The 24,025-nt window shown below is 44.6% G+C and overlaps 2 protein-coding genes across 3 annotated transcripts in view; one reads left to right on the top strand and one right to left on the bottom strand.

The window, feature by feature from the left end:
* The window catches only part of atp2c1 (ATPase secretory pathway Ca2+ transporting 1), a 31,239-nt gene extending 30,033 nt beyond the window's left edge, over positions 1 to 1,206 (top strand). For both annotated transcript variants that reach the window (XM_080895786.1, XM_080895787.1), the window contains exons 26-27: positions 19 to 160; positions 401 to 1,206. In XM_080895786.1, coding sequence (XP_080751912.1) covers positions 19 to 160; positions 401 to 522 — 264 coding nt within the window. In that variant the 3' untranslated portion in view covers positions 523 to 1,206. The remainder of the gene's footprint in view (positions 1 to 18; positions 161 to 400) is intronic.
* Positions 1,207 to 14,934: 13,728 nt separating this feature from the next.
* aste1a (asteroid homolog 1a) lies at positions 14,935 to 22,258 on the bottom strand (the record flags this gene model as incomplete). The annotated part of the gene is made up of 6 exons (XM_080896373.1): positions 14,935 to 15,741; positions 16,264 to 16,399; positions 16,914 to 17,118; positions 17,239 to 17,547; positions 18,936 to 19,747; positions 22,132 to 22,258. The coding sequence occupies 6 exons, from the start codon at positions 22,256 to 22,258 to the stop codon at positions 15,336 to 15,338; spliced, it is 1,995 nt and encodes a 664-aa protein (XP_080752499.1). The 3' UTR covers positions 14,935 to 15,335.
* Positions 22,259 to 24,025: the final 1,767 nt, after the last annotated feature.

Genomic DNA, 24,025 nt, shown 5'->3' on the forward strand with positions numbered 1-24,025 from the left:
CCCGTCTCTGCTCCTCAGACCCGGATGGTCCACGAGATGGGGCTGTGCAGCAACCGCACGTTCTGTTTCGCCGTCCTGGCCTCCATCATGGGGCAGCTGCTCGTCATCTACTTCCCTCCTCTGCAGAGCGTCTTCCAGACGGAGAGTCTCAGCGTCCTCGGTAAGTCCTCGCGCGTCCTCCTGCAGGAGCTCCTCCCTGTTTCTGTTTTACTTTTTGAACAAAGCACAAAATGAAAAATGATTTTCTCATTTTGTGCTTTTTTTTTTTTTTTCTTTTTGCTCGAGTTCTTGGAATATTTTTTTCTAGTTTTCGAGGACTTTGCATCCCCCCCCCCCCCCCCCCAGCACACAGATGTGCGCACAGCTGTGTGACCGTTTCCTTCTCTTTGTCTTTCTGCAGACCTCGTCTTCCTCGTGTCCCTCACCTCCTCCGTCTGCGCCGTATCTGAGGTCATCAAGAAGGTGGAGAGGTGGAGAGGGGTGGAGAAGAGCCCCCCCTCTGACTTCTTCCACGAAGTATGACCCCGCCCCCCTCGCTGTCCAGGCTGACGGACTCTGGTGTGTGGAGGATGAAGAGGAGGGTGGAGGTGATGGAGCATCTCTGTCCTGATGGCACTGACTTCTTTGAACCTCAAAGACTTTTTTTCTGAGATCCTCAGACGGGGACGAGACTCCGGTCAGGCACTGGAGGAGGCGCCTGGCCTCAAGGGGCGGGGTTAGCGGTCTGGACCTGTGTCGACCGGCCGCGGCCGTTAAGCTAGAGCCTCTCTCTCTGCGCCGCGGTCCGAGCCACTTCTTCCTGCCCCGTCATTTAGGATGAAATCGGACTTTGGGGCGTCTCCGTGGCCTCTTCCTGTTCTGTTTTAGTTTAGACGGCGGTGACTACTATTGGGCTCGCTTCTCTACACGAGGTGGACGTTGTATTTTGCGTCCTCTGTGGGAGCGTCTGCGGTGTGACGGTACAGCACCAATCACAGATCAATCAGCGGGGGAAATCATGTTTCGATCTTTAATTTATTTTGATAACCTGATGGGTTCTGGTGTGAAATTTTATTTATCTCACAAACAGGAGCGAATCATTTCCTGGACGCTGGGAAGTTTTAGTGATGTGGGTTTAATCAAGACGGTTTTTTAAACAAAAGCTTTGATTACGAGAAAAGTCTGAGGGCTGATTTTTGTTAATAAAGTTCATATTTTAAAAATTAATCCGTGTTCAGCGTTTTTGTGTAAATGAAAGTAAACTTCGCCTGAAAGTCGGGTTTGTCTGTTTCAGGTGCTTTTGAAAACAGATCTTAATAAATCAGCGGCACGTGGCAGAGGTAATAACCCAGTGTGGCCAGAAGAGGGCGGTAATGTGCAGGAATGGGACAGCAGCAGTGAGAGTATGGAGGGCCAGGACTGACAAAATGAATAAATTTAATACGACATTAAATAATGAATTAAATGTGTCATTAATTTGATACATTTGGAATTATTTAAATAAGTGCCCGTTCATTTCATTTAAAACATTGTAATTTAATTTCAGTAAAAGTTGTAATAAAACCTATACTGAAAAAGGACAATCCTGACAAGACACAAATGAACAACTACAGGCCGATCTCAAATCTCCCGTTTTTAAGTAAGATCATTGAAAAAGCAGTTTCTCAACAGCTCAGTTACTTCTTAAAACAGAATAACTGCTACGATGCCTTCCAGTCAGGTTTTAGACAGAACCACAGCACTGAAACCGCTCTGACCAAAGTGTTTAATGACATATGTCTGAACACAGACAGTGGAAAAATGTCAGTCCTAGTTTTACTGGATCTCAGTGCAGCATTTGATACAGTTGACCACAACATATTACTCAAACGACTGGAGAACTGGACAGGTCTTTCAGGAACTGTACTAAACTGGTTCAAAACATACGTAGAAAACAGGAAATACTTTGTATCAATAGGTAACTTCACATCTGAGCAGACAAGTATCACATGTGGAGTTCCCCAAGGTTCCATCTTGGGACCCCTTCTGTTTAACATCTACATGCTCCCACTGGCACAGATTATAAACAACAACAAAATAAACTATCACAGCTATGCAGATGACACACAAATATATATCACAATGTCACCAGGAGACCGAGGCCCTGTACAGGCTCTTGGTAAATGCACTGAGGAAATTAATGACTGGTTGTGCCACAATTTTCTCCAGCTAAACAAAAACAAAACTGAGGTAATAGTCTTTGGCGCCAAAGAAAAACTATTACAGGTCACCAGAGAACTTCAATCTATACATCTAAAAACCACAAACCAGGCGAGAAATGTGGGTGTAGTGATGGATGCAGACCTAAACTTAGAAAAACACATTAAGACAATAACAAAGTCAGCTTACTATCACCTCAAGAATATATCAAGGATAAAAGATCTGATGTCTCAACAGGACCTGGAAAAACTAGTCCATGCATTCATCTTTAGTAGGCTTGATTACTGTAACAGCATCTTTACAGGTCTACCTAAAAAATCAGTCAGACAACTACAGCTCATTCAGAACTCTGCTGCTCGAGTCCTCACTAAGACCAAAAAAGTGGACCACATCAGTCCAGCTCTGAGGTCCTTACACTGGCTGCCTGTCCGTCAGAGGATAGACTTTAAAGTTCTGATGCTGGTCTATAAAGCTCTGAATGGTTTAGGACCAAAATACATCAGTGACCTCCTGACCCAGTATGAACCTTCCAGATCCCTCAGGTCATCTGGATCCGGTCTTTTATCAGTTCCCAGAGTCAGAACCAGACACGGAGAAGCTGCATTCAGCTTTTATGCTCCTTATATCTGGAACAAACTCCCAGAAAGCCTCAGATCAGCTGAAACACTCAGTTTATTTAAATCCAGGTTGAAGACTCACCTGTTCTCAGCTGCATTTGAATAAAGCACCAAATCCACACTTTAAGCTTAAATTTCAAAACTTACATTTAACTACTGATTTTATCTACTGTTCTGATTTTATCTACTTTGTTCGGTTTCAGGCTTCAGTGTCTGTGAGAGGAAGAACATGCTCCTCCTCCTGACTGGAGGTCAGCGTGTCTGCTGCATCATCAGCAAAGATGGACGCACTTGGAAATGTTTGCGTCTTCATTTGAATCCAAGGCCGAGGTTTGCTTGCTGTGCATGTGTTTGCATGGATACAGCGCTGATTCTCTGCCCGACCACTTCAGTCTTATTTGAATAATGTTGTCATTATTAGAATTGGGAGAAAAGAGCGTTCAAGCTCGACTCCTCCAAACAAATCAGTGATGATGACGACACAACCCGACACATTTCACATGTCAGTTCCAATCATAGAGAACAAACAGTTTTTATTTTGTTCTTTGTTTGTTTGGCTTCAGCGTCTTTTTAATGATGTTACAGTTTTAGTGCATCTCCTCTAAAAGTGCAAAACGTGCTTTGAGAGTCTCACACAGCACCACTCCCAAAGATGGAGGCTCAGTCACAGACAAATAAAATGCACTGATTTTAAAGTCACCACTAAATTTCACTGAAAGTAAATAAAATGTGGTTTGTGTAGCGCCTCACGATGCGAAGATCACGAAGTGCTTCACAAAGAAATACCAAGAAATGCAAAAAATAAACTTGGTTAAATATCATTATTGGATGTGCTGCAGGTGGTCATGTTGATACAAGACATACCTGTTGCAGTGATCACACGGTGAACGGTGTTGCCACGGCAGCCGGATGCCAGCTCGTTGCCCGTGGTGACGGAGAAGTCCACCTTTGCCGGGAGTCAGCGTGGGTCTGTTCTGCTCGACGCCGGCGGTGCCGAGGAAGGAGAGAGCGCTCCTCTATTTATTTTCAGTCTTTAGTTTCATTCGATGGAAACCTTTAGATTTCCTTCGTTAGGACTCAGAAAACTTGACTATCCACATGACAGAGCACTCGGTCTCATATCTGATGATGTGTAAGATCAAGAGAAGATCAGAAATGAGGGTAAACCTGAAGTCTGCTTTGGATTATTCTCTTTAACAACCAGTTGGCAACATTCTAGTTTTGTGTTTTGAAGGTTTGAGTAGTTGCAGCCACCACGAGTACATGAAAAAGGACTCGAGGTCTTTTTAAACCTGTATTTCCATCCTGTGCGAGCGCAGCCGACAAACAGACATCATGAAAACGATTCAACACAAAAGCACCCAGTTCTGAGTTAAACTGTTTTCTATGTGAAAACTGTCGTTTTAGCTGCGTGAGAGAACATTACAGCCATGCGCTGAGTCGCCGTAGAAAACAATGATGCTAAGCTTAGTAAAACAGTTTACTAGTGTAGCTGCTGACACTAGTCTCATTTCAGTTTGATGGTACAAACGTATCAGGAGTGACATCATTGATATTTACTAGATACAGAACACAGTGAGCCTACACTGTTCACTGCATCACTCCATGCTTGCACTGAGCACCACCTGCTATCATGTATATATCTACTGAGCACTTTTCAGTTTTGCTTTCTTTCAGCGTTGTCTGACAGTATGTTTTGCACTAAGCAGCAATTTGCTAATGTTGTAAAGCTGCTCAACATTTGGAAATAAAACCCATTCTGATTCTGCACAAAGAAAGCTCAGTGGTGGAATCAAATATGACATTTCAGTCAAAATTCAAGGTATTTGTTTCTATTTCATATCATTTATGAGCCCTGTGTGAAAGCTTTAGTTACATTTAAGGGCAATATCCCAAAAATAAAGTCAGAGATTTGATCCGTGTGTGTTTCAGATGAAATGAAGACAAACTGATGCAGTAAATCTTCTCTTATTGATGACAAAACTGTGCAGCATAATTTACTTCAGATGTTGCAGATGTGAGAGCATAAGCAGGCTGATGTTTGGAGGCTCTAACAGCAGAGAGATGATACAGAAACATCTTTAGAAAATACTGACACACTTTACAAATTTCCCACGTGTGGGACTAATAAAGGTTATCTTATCTTATCTTATGAAGGGACAACTTTGTGTCTAAATGAGCTGCACACTTTCCCCACTGAAACCAGCACAATCCCACTGATGAAAACAACATTTGAACTACATATATTCTGGATAAATCAAAGCATTATCAAAGTTGTCTGTGGTTCCCTTATTTTTCCTTGGTTCCCTCTCAGATCCTGCAGGACGAACAGCAGTGAGTGGTTCCTGTATGCAGCTGTTACAGGTTGTGTTGGAGATGCTTCTGCAGATACAGGAAGCAAATATAAAAGTGTTTTCAGTGTTTTTAGCAGTCCCTCAACTACAGAGAGCTGTCTGCTCTCCTCTGCATCTCTCAGCTGCTGCTGGCTCCTCTTCCTCCTCCTCACACTGTCCTGGATCTGTCCTGGTGTCTCATCAGGGGTGGAGAGCCTCCGTCTCCTCTCACCTTCTCAGGCTCTTCTGACTCTGGACACTTGCAGAAGGAAATCAACCACAGCAGTCAGCAACAAAAGCAGCAGAAGTTTATCAAATCTGTGTGAACTTGCAGGATGAAAACACCGTTTCCTCTTATCGTCACAAAGACACACTTTATGTGTTTGAATCAGAGAGAAACAGGATCCTGCAGAGTGTTGGTCTTTATAACAAAGGTGACAGACTCGGGTTGTTTGATATAAGCCTGACAACAACAGCAGGAAACAGCAGGAGGACTTCTCCATCTACTGTCTGTCTCATTGTTAGCGCTTTAAACAGGATGAGAGCTCTTTAAGGACAAACTGCAGCACAGCATGCTTGAGTCTGCGTCCTCACCGCAGTTCGCGGGCCACATATTTGCTCAACCGTCTGCTCGGTGTTTCCTGAACCGTTTAAGTACGTTTGGCTTCACGGCGACAAACAGACGGAGCTTCGGCAGAAACCTGAACGAACTAACGGAGAAAGAGCGCGTTAAACGCGACCTCACTAACGTCACGTAACTTAGCCGAAGGGTCGCTAAATGCGACTTTAAGACTTTTCATTATGCTAACATTTGTTCCGCGGTATATTTGCAGTGGGACAAAAGCGCCGCGCTCACTTTGAAGACGGTATTTCTGCGCTTCACTTCGGCCGTCCGCCATTTTTCTTCAACCGCTGACTCGCAGTGAATCCTGGGATATGGTGAGGGCGCGGCTTCTATCCGTGCGCTCGTGCGTTCTGTGTGGCGTCACTGGCAGATCAAAGGAATCAGCTTCTGCTTTGATCGTCACAGCCACGTCACAGGCAGGGAAAGCTTTAAATAGGAGCGCTCACACAGAAACATCACTGCTCACCTGTTTGCAAATGTTCAACAGTCGGCGTTCTCCCAACAAGGAAATTATCCAGCTGTTCTCTCAAACCCAGAAAATCTAATGTGCGATACAACCATGTCAACACGCAGCGAAAACGAAAATACAGTCGTGGTCACACCAGACCAGATTATGCCACCTTTCAACAGGTGCTTCCAAAGGCTCTCTGCAGCTGAGTGGAGCATGATAGAAAGTGGCACATGCGACTCAGGCGTCCGAGCGGTGCTCGCTGATATGATTTGTGAAATCATTCAGACCGCCTCTAGCAGAATCCTCAAAAATGCCCTTCCTGTTATTCAGGATCGCATGATGAAGGAAGATCCGGAGCCTTTAGGTGCGGGGAAAATAAGCCCGTCCCTCGGAGACTCCATCTCAGCTGCCATCGCCGGCGCTCTTAACGTCCTGGAACAGCGACCTGAGAGCACTGACGAGCTGACACGGATGGTTGAGGAAGAGATCTCCGAAAAGGTCAGCTCAACGGTCAAACTCGTTAGAGAAAGCCCCGATCTCCCGCAAGACCCCGCCGTTTATGTCAGCGGCAAATGTAGTGATATTAAAAAGCTGCACCGCATGGTTTGCCACGCTGCCTCGTGCCTTAAAAGGCACGCGCGTGAGCTGTCGAGCGGCTCTGATTCCGGTACAGAAAGTACGGATTCAAAGATGTCCGTGCAATCAGCAATCAAAGAGATTTCTGTGATTCTGTCATCAAGGAGCTCAGATGGAGAGATGACAGATGAAGATGAGGAAGAAACTCTAACAGAAAAGGACGAAACAAAACGAGCCGCAGGAAGCCAAAGTTTCCGGGCTGCAACCCCAGTAGAAGTGGTTGCAGCTGACATCGTAAATGAGATCATTGGCGACATGGATGTAAGCAGCGAAGAGCCCTGTGAGAGGAGTCCTGCCTTTAATGCAGGATTAATTACCAACAAGCTGAGAGACTTCTTCTCCAGATGTTTGCAATCCACCTCTCACTCCCGGCTCAAAGCACGCAAACAGCGCTTTTCCATGTTTGCCAGAAAACAATTTGAAACAACGAAAAAAGACCTGAGAAAAGTAATAAAGGCAAACAGAAAATTTCTTGTTTGTCTGAAAAACATTTGCAAGGACCCCAAAGGTGACACGGTGCCCTCTGATAACAGTACGGTTTCCAGCCGAAACACACTGCTCCGTTACATACGCTCCTCTCCCGTCGACTTCGACGCGATTAGATCAGACGTTAATCAGTTGTATGAGAAATTAACAAAGGAAGAAAAACTCTTCAGCATCCACAAAACAGTGGAAAACTTTAGAACTGGTGGAGCAACCAGAGATTTCACTGTGGAGTTAACGGCAAAAATGTTTGATCTACTTATGACGGATCGACTGTATCAAGTCCCCGAACCTGTAATGGGTAGATCCCTGTCTGACACCGTCATCTGCAGGACTCCACAACCAGCACATGGATCCAAGCCTCCCTTTTCTGCTGAAGTCCTCTATGTGCTCGTAGAAGACGCAGTAGAAAAGTTTGTACAAAAACTTTTACTCTGGGTGGAGAACGAAGACGAAGATCACCTGATTGAGGACAAAATTTCTGTGGCTGTGGAAGAAATCCAGAACATTATTAAAAGAACGAAGATCCCAACAAAGGAAACCAGCACAGATTCAGATGGAAGTGGAAGAGAATCTGTTCCGACACCTGTAACACCAAAGTCTGGGAGCAGTACCCCAGAAAAATGCTCTCTGGTACCTTTTCAGTCACCTGATCAGTCACCTGATCAGTCACCAAAGTCTGGGAGCAGTACCCCAGAAAGATGCTTTGTGGTACCTTTTCAGTCACCTGATCAGTCACCTGATCAGACACCAAAGTCTGGGAGCAGTACCCCAGAAAAATGCTTTGTGGTACCTTTTCAGTCACCTGATCAGTCACCTGATCAGACACCTGATCAGTCACCAAAGTCTGGGAGCAGTACCCCAGAAAAATGCTTTCTGGTACCTGATCACTCACCTGATCAGACACCTGATCAGTCACCAAAGTCTGGGAGCAGTACCCCAGAAAGATGCTTTGTGGTACCTTTTCAGTCACCTGATCAGTCACCTGATCAGACACCAAAGTCTGGGAGCAGTACCCCAGAAAAATGCTTTGTGGTACCTTATCAGTCACCTGATCAGTCACCTGATCAGACACCTGATCAGACACCAAAGTCTGGGAGCATTTCCCCACAAAAACGCTCTGCCAGTGTTTCAGGCTCACCCAAGGATTCCTCTGACATGTCAGAGATGAGGTCTGTATCAGCGTCATCTTCTGATGCTGAGAAAATTTCCAGTGACCTCGCCGTTCTCCTCATGATGAGAGTCATCAGAAAATCCAAACCTGAAACTCAGCACTTTTTTGCCAGTGCAGCATGTACTACAAAAGAACCTGACGCGATCCTCAAGCGTCTGAGAGATCTGATGCAGCCTGAACTCAGCAGCACAGAGTCCGTCACAAGTCTGATGAAGGACAAGAAAAAGTTCATCAAGAAAATGACCAAATGCCTCATCAAGGAGTTTGGCTCCCCAGACACTGTGTTAAAGGCTGCGATGGCAAAGGATGCGTCTTTTGATGAGGTTCTGACAAAGCATCTAAAAATGCGCCTCGGAGTCATCCCCGGTCCTCCCAAAAAGTCCAAAATTTCCAGGTTTTTTTCAGCGTTGGGAAAAACTCTGCGAAAACCCTTCAGGTGGTTCACTGAAGCCAGAGATGATTGAAATGACCATCCTGGCTTTTCCCCGCCGCCCTGCTTCTTTTAACATCTTGAAGCAGAATTTTAGCACCAAATCCAAATTCTAACAACTGTAGTTCACGCCATCTCGTCTCCTTTTTGATTTCCATCCCCCCCAACCGGTCGCAGCGGATGGCTGTCCCTTCTGAGCCCGGTTCCGTTGGAAGTTTCTTCCTGTTAAAAGGGAGTTTTTCTTCCCCACAGTCGCCTCGTGCTTGCTCAGAGGGGGATCGTTTGATTGTTGGGGTTCTCTGTAGTACTGTAGGGTTTTGACCTTACAGTACAAACAGGGAGGAGACTTTGTGATTTGGGGCTTGATTATGCAAAATATCTAATTTGGCATAAAATAAAAATTTAAAATAATTAAAAATACATTCCAACTTTGTTTGTGTTCTTCTTCTGTTGTCAAATATGTAGAAAGTGTTGCACGTGTGATTTTAGTCATTTAGCATCAACATGTAGCCAACATGTGTCTGTTTGTGATCCTGCTGCATCTGTTTTTGTCTGATTTGTAATGATAATAATAATAATAATAATAATGATAATACTTTTTATTTATAGGCGCCTTTCAGACCCTCAAGGTCACCTTACAGTAGCACGTAAACAACACCATAAAAAACACAAGAAAAATGTATATATAGCAAACATGGTAGATAAAATTTAGACATAAACAGTCATAAAAGTAAATATAAAAACTGAGCAGGTAAAAATGGCCTAAGACAGATCAGGTGTATGCAATTCTAAACAGATGGGTTTTGAGTAGTGATTTAAAAGTGGTGAGACAGTGTGTGGTCCGTAGAGCAACTGGAAGTGCATCCAAAGTCTCAGGCAGAACAACTAAAGGCTCTGAGTCCAATGGTAGTCAGGCGAGCAGGTGGAACTGACAGAAGGGAAGCTGAAGAAGAGCGGACTGTACGAAGGGGCGAGGATGTGTGGAGAAGATCGGATAGATTCTCACCGGGCTGTTTCTGTCTATCAGCTGTGCCCGCTCTCATTATTAGCTTTGCTATTGATTGTGAAGAGCAGGTAAAGCATCCAATCACCTGTGAGGATGGATGGATGTAGAGGAGAGACAGAGAGGCCTCTGCTTAACGTCTCTACTTTTTTCTGCTTTCAGGACAAAATGTTACCAGTGATGTCATCATCATCATCACTGTAACCCATTAGTCACATACTGACGGGGAGCTCAGCGCCTGTTTCTCAGCAGTGCGCACAGCGAGCGTCACACCGATGCCTGCGTGCTGCAGTGTGCTGGGATGGCTTGTGCTCTCCTGCACATGCTACAGTCAGCTGTCACAGACTTCACCGTCATGGGCAGTTTGTTCTGATGCATCTCTCCACTGGATACATCTGCAGCTGAGTCCTCCCAAGCTTTTGCTCAGCAATTTCTATCAGAAGAGTCATTTGTTATCGCAACAGCAGGTTCTCCTTCAGCCTCTTGTCGTCCATCTGAACGGCCTCGCTGTTGAACACTTGCCTGAGCTCGCACTGGATCTTGGAGGCAGTAATTCATGCTGAATGTTGTTTTTACTGCACTGTTATTGCAGCGCATTATTAGGTCACCCCGTGGTTGCAGCATCACAAATATTTGCAGCAAATCTGTCCGATAGAATGAAAAATGAAATCCATCTTATTTCCTTCTGTTTTGCTGCTGTGATCCAGCGGTGTCGCTTTCTTTCTCCCAGTTTAGGATTTCTGTGGCTGCAGTAAAGTTGCCTCCATGCATCACTGTACTGAGGTACCCACGGATCCCGTAGCAAAGCACATTGATGATGAAGAAGCACGCGTCAGTTCATCTGGATCACAATCGTGAGCGCACACAGCGTTCTGCGTGCAGAGGAAACTCAACAGGAAGTAGTTTTTATTCCAGCAGTGTGATGTTGAACAGCTGCTGTAAACACTTCAGACTGAGAGCACGGAAAAAGCTTCCTTTAACAGAACAAACTGCAGATTATGGCATCCCCACTGCAGGGGGAGGAGGAGGGCTGGGGGCCAAATGAAACTCCATGCATGTGTTTGGACTGTGGGAGGAAGCTGGAGCACCTCGAGGTGATGAACCACCGCCAACAAACAAGCTGCTTGAGTTCTTTGTTTTCTAACGTCTGTCTTGTGCAGAGCGCAGCCAGATTTGCGTGAAACAGTAATCGCAGCCTGGATCATTCACTGTGATGTTACTGTGAAATTCATCTTTAACTTTGGTTATTTTGTGTTTATTCAGACACACTTACACATTGTAATGAAATCATAGCAGCTTCCATGAGCTCATTTTGAACAACACATCTCTGCACACGAGGTTTATGCTGGAAAAGCACGTCTGTTCCTACCACCTCATTTACAAGTCAGTATTCAGAACGACTACTTAAGGAAGGAGAAGCCACTACATGCAGTTACCTTCATGTGTTTTCACTTCTCGGGCTCTATAAAGAAGCTTCTTTAACCCTCATAATGTCCTCCCGATTTCCATACACCTGTGGTCCTCAGGGGTCAAAAATGTCCCCACTTCGAGTGTTTTTTAAAGTATAAAGTATAAATTGTCAATCAATTCAGTGTTACACCTTAGTTTAACTTAAGACCAACACATTAACACAAAATTTACCCTACATTATTTGTTCTATGGCCACCAGACCTTGTTTACATAAAGCATACTTTGATTTTGAGCGAAAACAAAATGACACAATAAAATATTTAATTGTTTAGATAAATTTTACTATTTGTCTAACTACAGAGTGCTGTATGTTGAACTTTAGTGAGAAAGTTTTTTTTGAAGCGTTTATAAATTTTAAATGGCAGCACATAATCACAGCTGTGGTCCTCAGGGGTCAAAAATGTCCCCATCTGGTTTGATTGATACTTGATTAATATGAAGTGGATTTTTCCCCACTTTTAATTAAAACTTAATTCAAACATTTTGACACAATTTATTTTATTCCATTTCAAATTTAAGTCTGATAAAAACCTCATAAAAATGATTTTTTTTCTTTGTTTTCAGGTAAAAAATAAATTAAATCATCAGTTATTGTGATTATTGTTTCACAACCAGAGTCGGCTGCTTTAAGGACTTGTTTTAGACGACGTGACGGCCGGAGAGAGCAAACGCAGACAAACTCTTTGTCTTCACACTGTTGCTTCTGTTTGCTCTGAATTTCACACTCTTTGCTAAAATCGAATCGATTTTTCTTTAATGGAAACACGAGCAGAGCGTCGTTCACGCACGCAGCTGAGCACGCTCAGATCAACGTGCACAGAGGCGAGGAGTGCTGTACATTTATGCACTGCAGTACAGTTTTTATGTCCTTTCTGCTACTTTCTAGGATTCGTGTGGAAATTTTTGTTCTTTGTTCTGCAAACCGCTGATTTGAAAATGTTCATTTCTTTATATTTTATTAGATATAAAACTATCCAGCTGTTTCCAGCTGTGACACTAAAGGGATGATTCATGAATCAGGTAATGTCTGTTTAGGATTCTGCAGAATCAGTGCGTCTGCTTTATGGACTTTAAGTGTTTTTGAATACTAAATCTTTCCCTAAGGTTATGGCTGTTATTACAGTTTTTTCTGAATGCTTAAACCCTAACTGTGATTCCTGTAGCACAATCTCCAAAACTATTCAGACTTATAGCAAAACCACTCACTGAGTTTGCAAAACTAAAAGCACAAAAACTGCTTTGCACTCAGTTTGCAATTTTGTAACACACACTTTGCAAAACTGTAGGCACAATTCACTGCACAACACTCAATTACCAAATTTCCAACACACTCCTAGCAAAAGTATACACATGTATGGCTATCATTAACACTAATTTGCCAACTGTCTGGCACACTTTCACATGTGAAAACTTTTCTAGATAATTAGTTCACTTTGCAATCAGCCTAAGCACTATAATACAGGTAAGCTGTGTGTGCGGAGTACAATGGAGGGAGCAGGAAGAGTGAGAAGTAGAGGAGGCCGAGGAAGAGGACGTGGAGGTGAAGAAGTAGGATGAAGAGGACGACAAGGACAAGGAGGAGCAAGAGGAAGACGAGGAGGGGGAGAGGAAGACGAGGAGGGGGGAGAGGAAGGGTAGGAAGAGTAAGAAATAGAATTGCTGATGACATCAGAGCTACAATAGTGGACCATGTAATCAACCGTGGAATGACCCTGAGGGTAGCTGGCCAACGGGTCCAGCCTAACTCGAGCCGCTACACTGTAGCAAGTATCATAAGGACATCTTGAAATGAGAATCGGTTAGTACAGTCACTTCGCACAAAGATTTGTAGCACTGCCATATGCCAATGAGAAACACACCAATACCATTGATGTAAAAATACTGAAATTGTTACTTTACAGAATTGCTAGATGACCAGATGCTGGGGCAGAGGAAGCATGTTCACTGCAGACCAAGTAACCCATTTAGTCATTATGGCGATTGCAAATAATCCTATACTTGGAAATAAACACTTGTGTTTGTTTTGATGTGTGTGAATAAACTCCAGTACTTGAAGTTTGGATCCCTCTATGCTTATGGATCTATGACAGAAGTATGAGCTCACACTGACATAGCCTACCTTGTGCACAGAGAAAGCAAAAGCCAGATGTGTTTTTATTCATACCATCAGTGTGCAGTTGGCGCATTGTGTGCTTAGTAGATGATGGCTTGTGTGTACTGTTTGATACGGAAACACCATTTTTACGAAGGTGTGAAGAGTTAATCTAGCTGTGTTTGCTTTTGCAAGAGAACTACAATGTTTTGATTATTGGGTGACAGGTTTTCTTATTTGTGTGAAGAGTTTTGCAAAATTAGCCAATAGTTACAAAAAATGTGCTTAAGCAATCAGAAGAAACTGTAAAGGATTACAAGTACTTGACAGTACGAGAGCACCGAGCCAAACACGAACCTGAGAATCAACCCACCGGACAGATCTTCTGATGTCCTGTGGGCGCCGCGTGCATTTCGTAAAATGCCTGAAACCTTCGTCATATTACGTCAGTCTGCAACCAAAATACTGCAAAATGCCCGACGCACTTCCAACAAGCTGAAACACCCAGATGTGTTTTTCAGAAGCTGATTTATGATCTGCAGCTGCACGGGTCCAAACAAACACTTACGATGCTGTGATCACCGCAGAGCGCCATCTGGTGTCCACATGTTTAGTAACTTGTCACAAATGTGATGTTCTAACAAACTGAAATGAAGAGCGCGGTGAGACGTTCTGAAAAAGCAAGAATTGATCCAAGTGTGACGCAAATTTGTCCTTAAAATGAGAAGTCCCCGAAAATAGCAGCAGAGACAGCAGCTGCGCAGAAGAGCCACAGACGACGGCCCTGGATGGGAGTCGGTCCTCCTCGGGCTCTGGGGGGATCTCCTCCATGCCTGCCTAAGGACCTGTGCGGGCGGGGCCATGGCTCCCCACTCCCACTATCAGACACTTACATGGAGAAACCTGATGAACACAAGCGCTCACACACACAGGTGTAAACAGACACACACTGTCTGGGTTGGCTGCTGTCTCCAAACATCTCGTGCGTTATCAGTCCTGTGTGCTGCTCAGTAACATTCATGTTTAGTATTGACTGTTGCTGATGCTGAGGTTGGCTGTTGCCATGGTTTCCCTGCTGTCTTCTCTCTCTCTCTTGCCCTCTTTCTTTCTGTTTCCCATCGCCCGGTCCTGTAATAACTCCAAATAAAATCAAAATTAATAATACTAATAATACTAATAATAATAATAATAATAAAGACTGGATAAATATGACAATCAAGTGGACCAGTATAGCAGGAGCAGTAAAAGAAATCTGTTGGGCATTTTTCTTATCCTTCAGACAGGACAGGAAAAAAAGATTGGGGGTCAGAAACATTTAAATCTTTATTGATGAGGTTCCTTTTATTAAACTTACATTCATGCTTCCTGTAAAATCACAAATAAAAGGCTGTAAAATCCTCTGAAATGACCCAGATTGTGGAAAAACTAGCAGATATTTGTCCCATAAAGAGTCTGGAGCACAGGAGCCAACAGAGGGAGGAGAAAGTGGGCTGAAGCCGTAGGTGGCTAAAGGCAGACCCTCCAACTCCGGCCCAATGGCGTGGGATAGTGGAAGAAATTTTTGGAATGGAAAGGCTTACCTTTGTCCTTAGACTCGAGCTGGAGAAATTTAAGAAGCTCTGGGAAAAATGGGTTGTGTACTCCCCTTTGCACTGAATAAATGAATATTACCATGATGTAAGTAGATGCTATTACTGGAACTGTGAATGTCTCCCATGCTGACCTTAAGTTTTGTATTCCCATACTGTAAAATGATAAATAAAAAGTTATAAAAAAAAAATTAAAAAAAAGTGGGCTGAAGCCAGACAGAGTGGATGCTGACGGCGGTTCCAGCGACGGTCCGTCAGAGGAGGTCCATGCCTCGGCCCTCCTCCTTCCGGCTCAGTTCCACTTTGTTGCAGCGATTCCTTCTCTCCTTGGTTTTGTACCGAGTTCTCAGCAGCAGCCGATCATCCAGCCGCAGGTCTTCCTGTGCCCGGGCCAAGCTGCGAGCCTCTGTCTCCTCGTCGTAGTCCAGCTGGAACAGCCTGAGGTTGGTGTGGTCGTTCAGAGCCCGCCTCTCTGCCTGCTCGCTCTCTGAGAACTCGGAGCCCTGGCGGGGCCGGGGCCGGAGCCGGAGCCGGCGGATGGCTGACAGCATGTCGCGGTACTGCTGCACACTGGCCTGATCTGGCTTCAGGACACGCTTCAGTCTGCTCCCTGTCCTCCTCATGTGGACCAGCTGGTGGACCAGCGTCCCCTGATAGAACCTGGAGATCATAAAGAGAAGATGGAGAATGTTCGCTCTGCTGGATCATTTGTCCAAACCAGCCTTTAACTAAGCTCTGCTCTCTTTCTCCTTCCAGACAAACATGTTGGTTTAAGCAGGCGAGTCCAGAGCGCTCTGAGCTCATGTGAGAACCTCCTGAAACTCTACAACACAGTCCCCGCTCTTTGCTGCCACTTTTTCATCAAACTGTGAGGGAGGGGCTCCATCCATCCATGGATCAGGAGCCAATTGAGGCTTTTCCATGCAAACACACAGCTGTGTGAGTCTGCCTGCATATGCACATTTATACTGTGAAACAGCTGCGAGTCACTGATCTTGCAGAGCGATTGTACAGAACTGTACTGATTAAAGCCTCCGCAAACACAAACGTCACATAGAAGAAGTCATGTAACGGTTTCTACAGCACGCCATAATAAAAACACGCCTATGCACGTTTGGCACACTGATCTGCCCCATGCCTACAAACGACCTCGTGAACAAGCGCTTTGAGAGAACGCCTCACCGTGCGACGTCTGGTTCAGGCAGAGGGAGGCCCAGCAGCTGGTTCAGGTGCATGCTGTCCTTCATGCACACCTGCCACTGGCTGAAGGAGTGAGCCACGCCCACATCAGGCTTCTGATGACAGCAAGCCTGGACAACTGCAAAGCACACACACACACACACACACACACAGAGGGACTTATTTAGAAACATTTTTAAACCAACAAGATTTCTGCAGCACCGAAAGAAGAAAAACCTTCAACTAAACATAATAATAAAAACTAAGATCAGAAGAATCAAAGTTTTAAAAGCTGATTTTATCTTCAGAATCGTAGATTTGAACCTTTCTTTGTCGTGTAATGTAAAACAGACTAACACGGTTGTTATTTCTGGACTGAACTGAGCCTGGAGATTATTTCACAGGTAATAATATCCATGATACAGTCCACACACACGTCTCTGCTGCTAATAAACCTTTAGCCTTAATCCAGTTTAAACAGGTGAGCACTGTCCAGAGAATGTCCGAGAACAGAACAGTATCAGGCTGTAAACATGTTTATTTCTGCTGTAGTTTTAACATGGGACTCTATGGGGACTGACTCACTGCTGCCTCTGCTGGACACCAGAGGAACTGCAGGCTTTGGTAACGTCTCCTCTGGTTGTGTTTCCTACCTGCGCTGAGTCGCGATGTGTCTTTGAGGTTCATTCCCAGCAGCAACGACTTCAGCAGCTTCAGGTCCGGACGAGGCCGAGCTCTGTTCCACCAGTAACAGGTCACAGCCACTAGGAGGCGCAGCTGAGGCGGCAGCTCGTTCAGAAGTTCCTCTTTCACCCCGAGAGCCTCGAGTAAGACCTCCAGACGTTCAGAGAGCTGCGCCTGGGGCCACGAGACAGCCGGACGAAGAGTCGAAACGACATTGTGACAGACATTAAAGTTAGCTTGCTGCACTGAGGATTAAAAACACAAACCGCAGTTCATTTCCACTAAAACTGTCACCTCATGCAGTGAGTTCAGCTGGAGCCGCTGAGCCACTCGACTGAAGGTTGGTTTGATTCGGATGAATTTCAGCTGGAGGTCCTCCCTGTCTCTCTCCTCCACCTTATATGACGTCTCTTTGCCCAGCAGCAGCCCATACATCACCTGGCGGAGAGGTCTGGAGGTCAAGTTAGCACTGGGCAGGTCTTTGTGGTCCACGGGGGTGCCGAGGCTCAGCCTGTGCAGCAGCAGTACGTCCAGGGTGTCCCCGGGTAGCCGGGCCTGCATCACACACAGCTGCATCCAAGCTGGGATGCGACCAATGAGCTCCTGGAGACCAGGACACGAAGGTTTTACCAGACATTTACCTCAAGTAACATTTACATTTACAAACCCTCTGAGGTGTAAATGTCCCAACTCCCTAACCCTTTGTTCAGGAGAGTAAAACTGTCATTTTGGTGGGAAAAAAGACATTTTGATGTTTTTTAAGTGTTTTTTTTTCTAGTGTAATTGCCAGTAGCTAGGAGAATCCTCCAGTCCACCCATGTTCTGCAGCACATCCACATCCAGCTCACAGGCACAGCAGGCAGGACACATCCTAACCAGACGTCCTTTAGATGTAAAGGACCAGCAGCTCTATTTTCCTCCTGAGTGCCTGAACTGCTCATCCTGTCTCTGAGCCTGGACACCCTTCAGAGGAACATCCTTTCTGCTGCTCGTATCTGAAATCTTCGTAGCAATTGGTGAAAGTAGCTGTCTGTAAATTTACAGCTCTGGTTATAAAGCATCAAGATCAGAGCAGATGCTGGTAGAACAAAAACCATTCTGATATTTATGGCGTTTGAGTTTAGGATATGTCAGAAAACATATGTACTGATCGTCACGAACTAATCTGAAGGCTCGTTTGCCCGATCCCTACAGAAGCTTGCCTTAGTTCCATCAGTAACACTAACTTCTTGGACCTGACGATGGTCAGATGGACATTTAGACTGTTTCCAGTCTTGAACTTGTAGCCATGGTCCTGAGTTCTGCTCCCATTTCCAGACTCTTCCACCTGCATCTGCAGCACTGAACCCTTCCAGCACGTTATACTTAAAGACCGTCTGAGGACCTCTGTCTCTGAGAAGAAGAAATCACCCAAAGTCCTTTTTTCTAGACTTTGGGTCCGGGGAGAAAAGCCGTCCACAACTTGAACCATCCCTGAGTTCACATGTGATCTAGGTCCTCAACATATAAACCTAAAAACTTCTTAAAACAGTGTTTGACTTCAAAGGGTCAAAGACTCAGATGGTACAGAGTCTTGTTCTTCATCAGGGAACAGCCACAGACATCAGGAAAGATGGACACAGTTTCCAGGTCTGAAAAGTGAGGCCAGTGAGGAGCTCCGTCATGTCTGCATTCTTGTCAGTAGCCAGCAGGTGGCGATAGCTGTAGGGGGAAGCGGCTTCCTGGCTTTACCTCTGTAAACACTTTCTAGATGAGTTTATGTGATCAGTAACTCGTTTTAGGTTTTTACTAAATTAAACATTATTGCACTGTGTAAATGCATTCTTGAGGCTTCAAAGCAAGACTTCAAAAACCAATGACTGCTGTCACAGCTTTGCCTCTATGAGAAAACAGAACTGACCTTCTGCACTCCAGGTTGGAAGACATTTGGTCTCCACAGTGGAACGACAGACCTCAATAAAGGACATTTTTCCTTGAATGAGAATCATTACCTCATCTAGGAACGGAGGAACAACCCCACGGACGAAGAACTCCACCAGCGAGCTGCGAGGTAGTTTGTATTCCTCCATCCCCACAGACAAACTCTGCAGCATCTTCTCCTTGTTCTGGCTCTTTCCTCCCATCAGCTCCACTGCTGCCTTCAAGGTGTCCTCTGGCTGCTCAAAGTCCTTCATCCAGCACAGCAGGCCCTCCAGGCGGCTCTGAGGCCTACTGGCGTCTGGGGCAAACCGACTCCAGATAAACTTCGGCAGCTTCACGTAGTCGTTCCCAGCCAGGGCAGCGAAGGTGGGCAGGAGCTGGGGCTGGATTTCGAAGTAGATGCAGAAGCTGGAGGTATAGTACCTCTTACAAGGGATGTAGCTCTTTGAGCCATTCCCCTTTACATCCTGCCACTGGAAGTAAGAGATGGGCAACAATCCTGCTGAGAGGTTGAAGATGTAGAAGTCGCTGTCGTTGGAAAGCACTGGGCACTGCCACTTATCAGCTAGGGCGGCTATCTCCCGGTCGGCCTCGCCAAAGCACTGGGCGACCGGGACCTTCAGCCGGGTCAGCGTCTGTCTGAACACCCACTTGGTCATAATTGGCCGGATGTCTTCCTTACCCCCGTCCTTTGCTGCTCGATGGGCTCTTTCGATCCGCTGCTCTGCCCTTTTTGTCACAGTTTCGAGCTTCTTGTTGGTGTGGTCCGAGCCTCCGTCCAGCACCATGTAAGGATCGACCTCGCAGGTTCTGAGGGCTGTGATGAACCTCTCAATCAGGCTTTCATAGGCAGCATACTCCCCGCCGTGATTCTGGTCCAGACCTGAAGAATCAGCCAAAACAAACACAACAAAGAGACTCCAAGAGTCAGTTTTGCACGTGGCGACAAACCATGCTGAACTGACATCAAGCAGAAACTGTCTGAAACAAATGCTGTCACCATGCTGTGACATCAGGAAGCTCGAGAAGATGTCAGGAAGGTCAAAGAATACTGAGGCGAGTAGTTTTACATATCCAGGACATGCGTAATGTTCAGCACGTCTGAGTGATGAAAGTGTGCATGAACTCAAACCAGTACTTCAGATACTGATCCTGTGATGTTCCCTCAGCACCTTAAAGGCTTCCATACTACACATATTTAAATGTAATGTGGTTTTTATAGATTCTGGTTCTGAACAGTGAAGCTGTAGGGACTTAGGCCTCCAGCAGGGGGCGACTCCTCAGGTTGGGAAAATGATCTCTGAGCTTAGTAATCTCCCCTGATGAGCTCAGTCTGTGGGTTCAGATCTGACTGAATCAAACGTGACTGTCTACAGTCTGAAGGTGTTTGAGTTTAGTGCACCATCAGCTGATTCTGGGTCAGTAACTCACTAAACTCTGAACTCTGTGACTTTGTGGTTGGTTAGGAGCAGTGTTGGTCAAGTTACTTGAAAAAAGTAATCAGTAACTAATTACTGATTACTTCCCCAAAAACGTAGTCAGTAAAGTAATCCTGTTACTTTACTGATTACTTATTTTCAAAAGTAATTAATTACTTAGTTACTTAGTTACTTTTAAAAAACACGATTTACACCCTGAAGAGGTGATAAAGCGATAGATCTTTCAGCCCAATTCTACTTTCTACATAATCCATCATACAAAATGTAATCAAATGGAAAAGTCTCTTTTTAAAACTTGTTTATCAGTTTTAATCTTTTAACTTTATGCATCAAGCAAACATTTAATTATCTGCAACATTCTCTGACTGGAAGAAATTAGTTTAACATTTAAACCTATTTTCTGCACATTCCAGCACATAAAATAAAATATTTGTTGTGTTTACACTCAGTCTTTCAAATAGATGCAAGTAAAACACAGCAGACAATAAATAAAGTCACAGACTCAGCGGTCCTGTTGCTCTATTTTCACCTGTAAAGCAGGAGTAGGATAGGCGGAGGTTTACCCTGGTGCAGGTGTGCCGCGGTCAGTGGAAGAATCCGCGAGTTTCTCTGTGAGTTTCCCATTACGTCGTAGCTACTCGGTGCTTGTTTGGAAGTTTAGGGTTTTTTTTCGCTGTAAAAAGAAGTTTTCTTCCCACGCACAGCGGACACTAATGTTTTTGTCACTTTTTATGGAATCAAACTCAAAGTAAGGTCAGTACTTCCACGCTTTAAACGCTGCACGCTCATACTCTCTCTGCACTCGATATATGATCCATTGTTGATCTGCACACAGCTGTTGTCACGAACGTCGCACTCGCTTACGTCACTGTCGTGAGACATTCTCGCAAAAAACTCACGGTTTTAGTAACGCAGTAACGCAGCGTTCCTACGGGAAAGTAACGGTAATCTAATTACCGTTTTTGCAATAGTAATCCCTTACTTTATTACAGTAACGCATTAGTGTAAAACAGCTGAAAGCCAAACATCCAGATCACACACCAGAGCAACATCTGCAGAGCTCAACAGCAGCGGTCAGGTTTCATAATTCTGCGGTTTAATGACTCAGACAGTTTAAAATCTTATCTGTTTTAACATTCATCACACGTGCGCGCATGGGAAGACGTGCGCACGTGCACTATGTAAGTAAAGTTTATTAAGCGCTTTTCACAGACAGGCAGTCACAAAGTGCTGTACACAAAGATTATAATAAACAGTACACTCAACAGACATTATACACAAGGTAAAAGGTTTAAATGCAAATTAAAAATGTGAAGAATATAAAACACGTAGATCAACAAAAGGCTTGTTTGAACAGAAAAGTTTTTAACTGCTTTTAAAAAGAATCCACAGAATCAACTGGTCCACAGCCGTGGTGCCACAGACTTGGAGGCTCCGCCCCCTGTTGTCTTCAGACGGGTTCGAGGAACAACCGACAGAGTCTGTGCGCGGAGACACGAGCCGCAGAGTGTTTTAGAAGAAGCTTGGATAAATAATCTGCGGCCGTTTAATGCTCTGTATGTTAGAACAAGAATTTTAAAACGAATTCTTGCTTCTATAACACAAACACACGCGCACGCACCATAATACACACACACACATTTTTTGCCGGTCACACCTCCGTTTGTCCGGTGGTCGTCCGTTTGTATTAACAGCAGTATTAAGTAATAGTACTAATACTTCTTATCAGCAGAATCAGTGACCTTAATGACGTCAGTAAAGAGGGTGCGCATAAACCTGCAGCTCACAAACTGAACAGACTCCTGGAGTTCAGACCGGAGCTGCTCACCTGACTCAAAGTACAGCCAGTGGTACAGGTTGGATCCATCGATCACCAGCCGGCTCCTGCCGAACTGGACGTCCCGGTAAATCTTCTGGTGGTTGTCTAAGAAGGTGGTCAGACCCTGAACCCCCATCCTGGGTGTGAGTGCGCCGCGGATCTCTAACTGCGCCTCCTCCGCTCTGTGTTTCCTTAAGTTTCATTTCTTCACATCAGCTGATTATAGCTGATAGCAGCGTGCACGCGCTGAGAGGGGCTGGGTGATATTTGGGTGATCCACCAAAGTCAGCCTGCAACAGCGGAAATATCATATGCAGAGATGGGCAGTAACGCGTCAGTGATTAGTTACTGATTACTTTTTTCGTGATTACTCTTTTTGGCCAGAGGGGCCGATGGCGCGATATGGCAGCCTGGCCTCTGTCAGTCTGCCCCAGGGCAGCTGTGGCTGCAGCTGTAGCTGCCTCCACCAGTGTGTGAATGTGAGAGTGAATGAATAGTGGCATTGTAAAGCGCTCTATAAATGCAATCCATTATTATTATTATCATTATTATTATTTTTCAAGTAACTTGACCAACACTGATCATATGTGTTCACGTGCCTGTGTCCCCCCAAATGTGTGGCCATGGAAACAACGTCCTCCTGCCCTTCGACAGAAATATAGAAAAACATTCATTACAGAGATGTACAGTAATGTCAGTGATTACATGAAATAAAGTTACACAGGGCAGGCACGTGCAGAGGGGGGGGGGGGGGGGGGGGGGGGGGCTGGAGGGGCTTGAGCACCCGCCCCTTTCCTGATGGGTGCCCAAGGTGCCCTTTTGTTGAGGCAACTTTTAAGAAAAAAAATTTTTTTTATTTTTTTTTTATGTGTGTGCGCGTGCGGAGTCCTGTCTGTGCCCCTCAACAATAATATTTAACTATTAATCACAGTTTTGCTAAATAAAAGGATCTGGCTTGCATCAGTCACATGACCACATTTAACCAATGATCGCCCTTGACGGCAGAACGCGCTGGTTACGAGCCGGGAACGAGCTCACAAAGAGCACGCGCATTTTTAGCGGTCCGGAGCTGCAGGAGAAACTGAAACTGAAACAAACGAGCGTGCTGTGTGTGCAACAGCGCGACAAACATTACCTGTCCTTTTATTAACTGCACAAGTAGTGCTGGTCACAGCTGCTGGCTACCTGTGTAAGGCTGTCATGGATCTGTAGCTCTGTCACCGTTTTAGGGAACATATTTAGTTTTAAAGTAAGTTTCCGGGCTTTTCCTGCCTTTCTGGAGGGATTATATTTCACTAAAAAACGATCTAATATGCATGTCCACATAATAATAATTATAATATATTAAAAAACACAAGCTGTATTTTAAAGAACATACATTAAGAAGCAGATTATATTAGATTTATATTTTAAATAAGACAAAATTTGGATTTTACAGCAGTAAAATGATTGTATCTCTACAGTTTAAACATGTAATAAGCTTTGCCCTGCACAGAGTGGATAGTGAAACAAATGGAATCATCATAAATACATTATTTCATATTTATTACTTCCCCCTCCTCATTGCTTTATTATTGTAGCTCTAGTAATAAATAATAATGTAAGGATTCTGGATCAGCACCGTGATGCCCATAGTATATACAGTATTCTGAAGAAGGTCTAAAATGTCACTGTGTGTGCGTGCATGTGTGTGTTTTATGTATATGGATTTTTTTAAATTATTACTCATGATATAACATTGTCCAGACATGGCTGGTAAGGACATGAGGAGGAAACAGTAGGAGCTGTGTGAGGCTACTAAAGGCAGGGCTATAACATTTTTCTGTCATCATTTTATTATAGATTAAGTGCTGGAGTTGTTAGGTGTGGATAATTAGATTATAGTTTATTGCAATAGCAAGTT

This window comes from Rhamphochromis sp. 'chilingali', assembly GCF_963969265.1.
Source record: "Rhamphochromis sp. 'chilingali' genome assembly, chromosome: 11".
Classification (NCBI taxonomy): Eukaryota; Metazoa; Chordata; class Actinopteri; order Cichliformes; family Cichlidae; genus Rhamphochromis; species Rhamphochromis sp. 'chilingali'.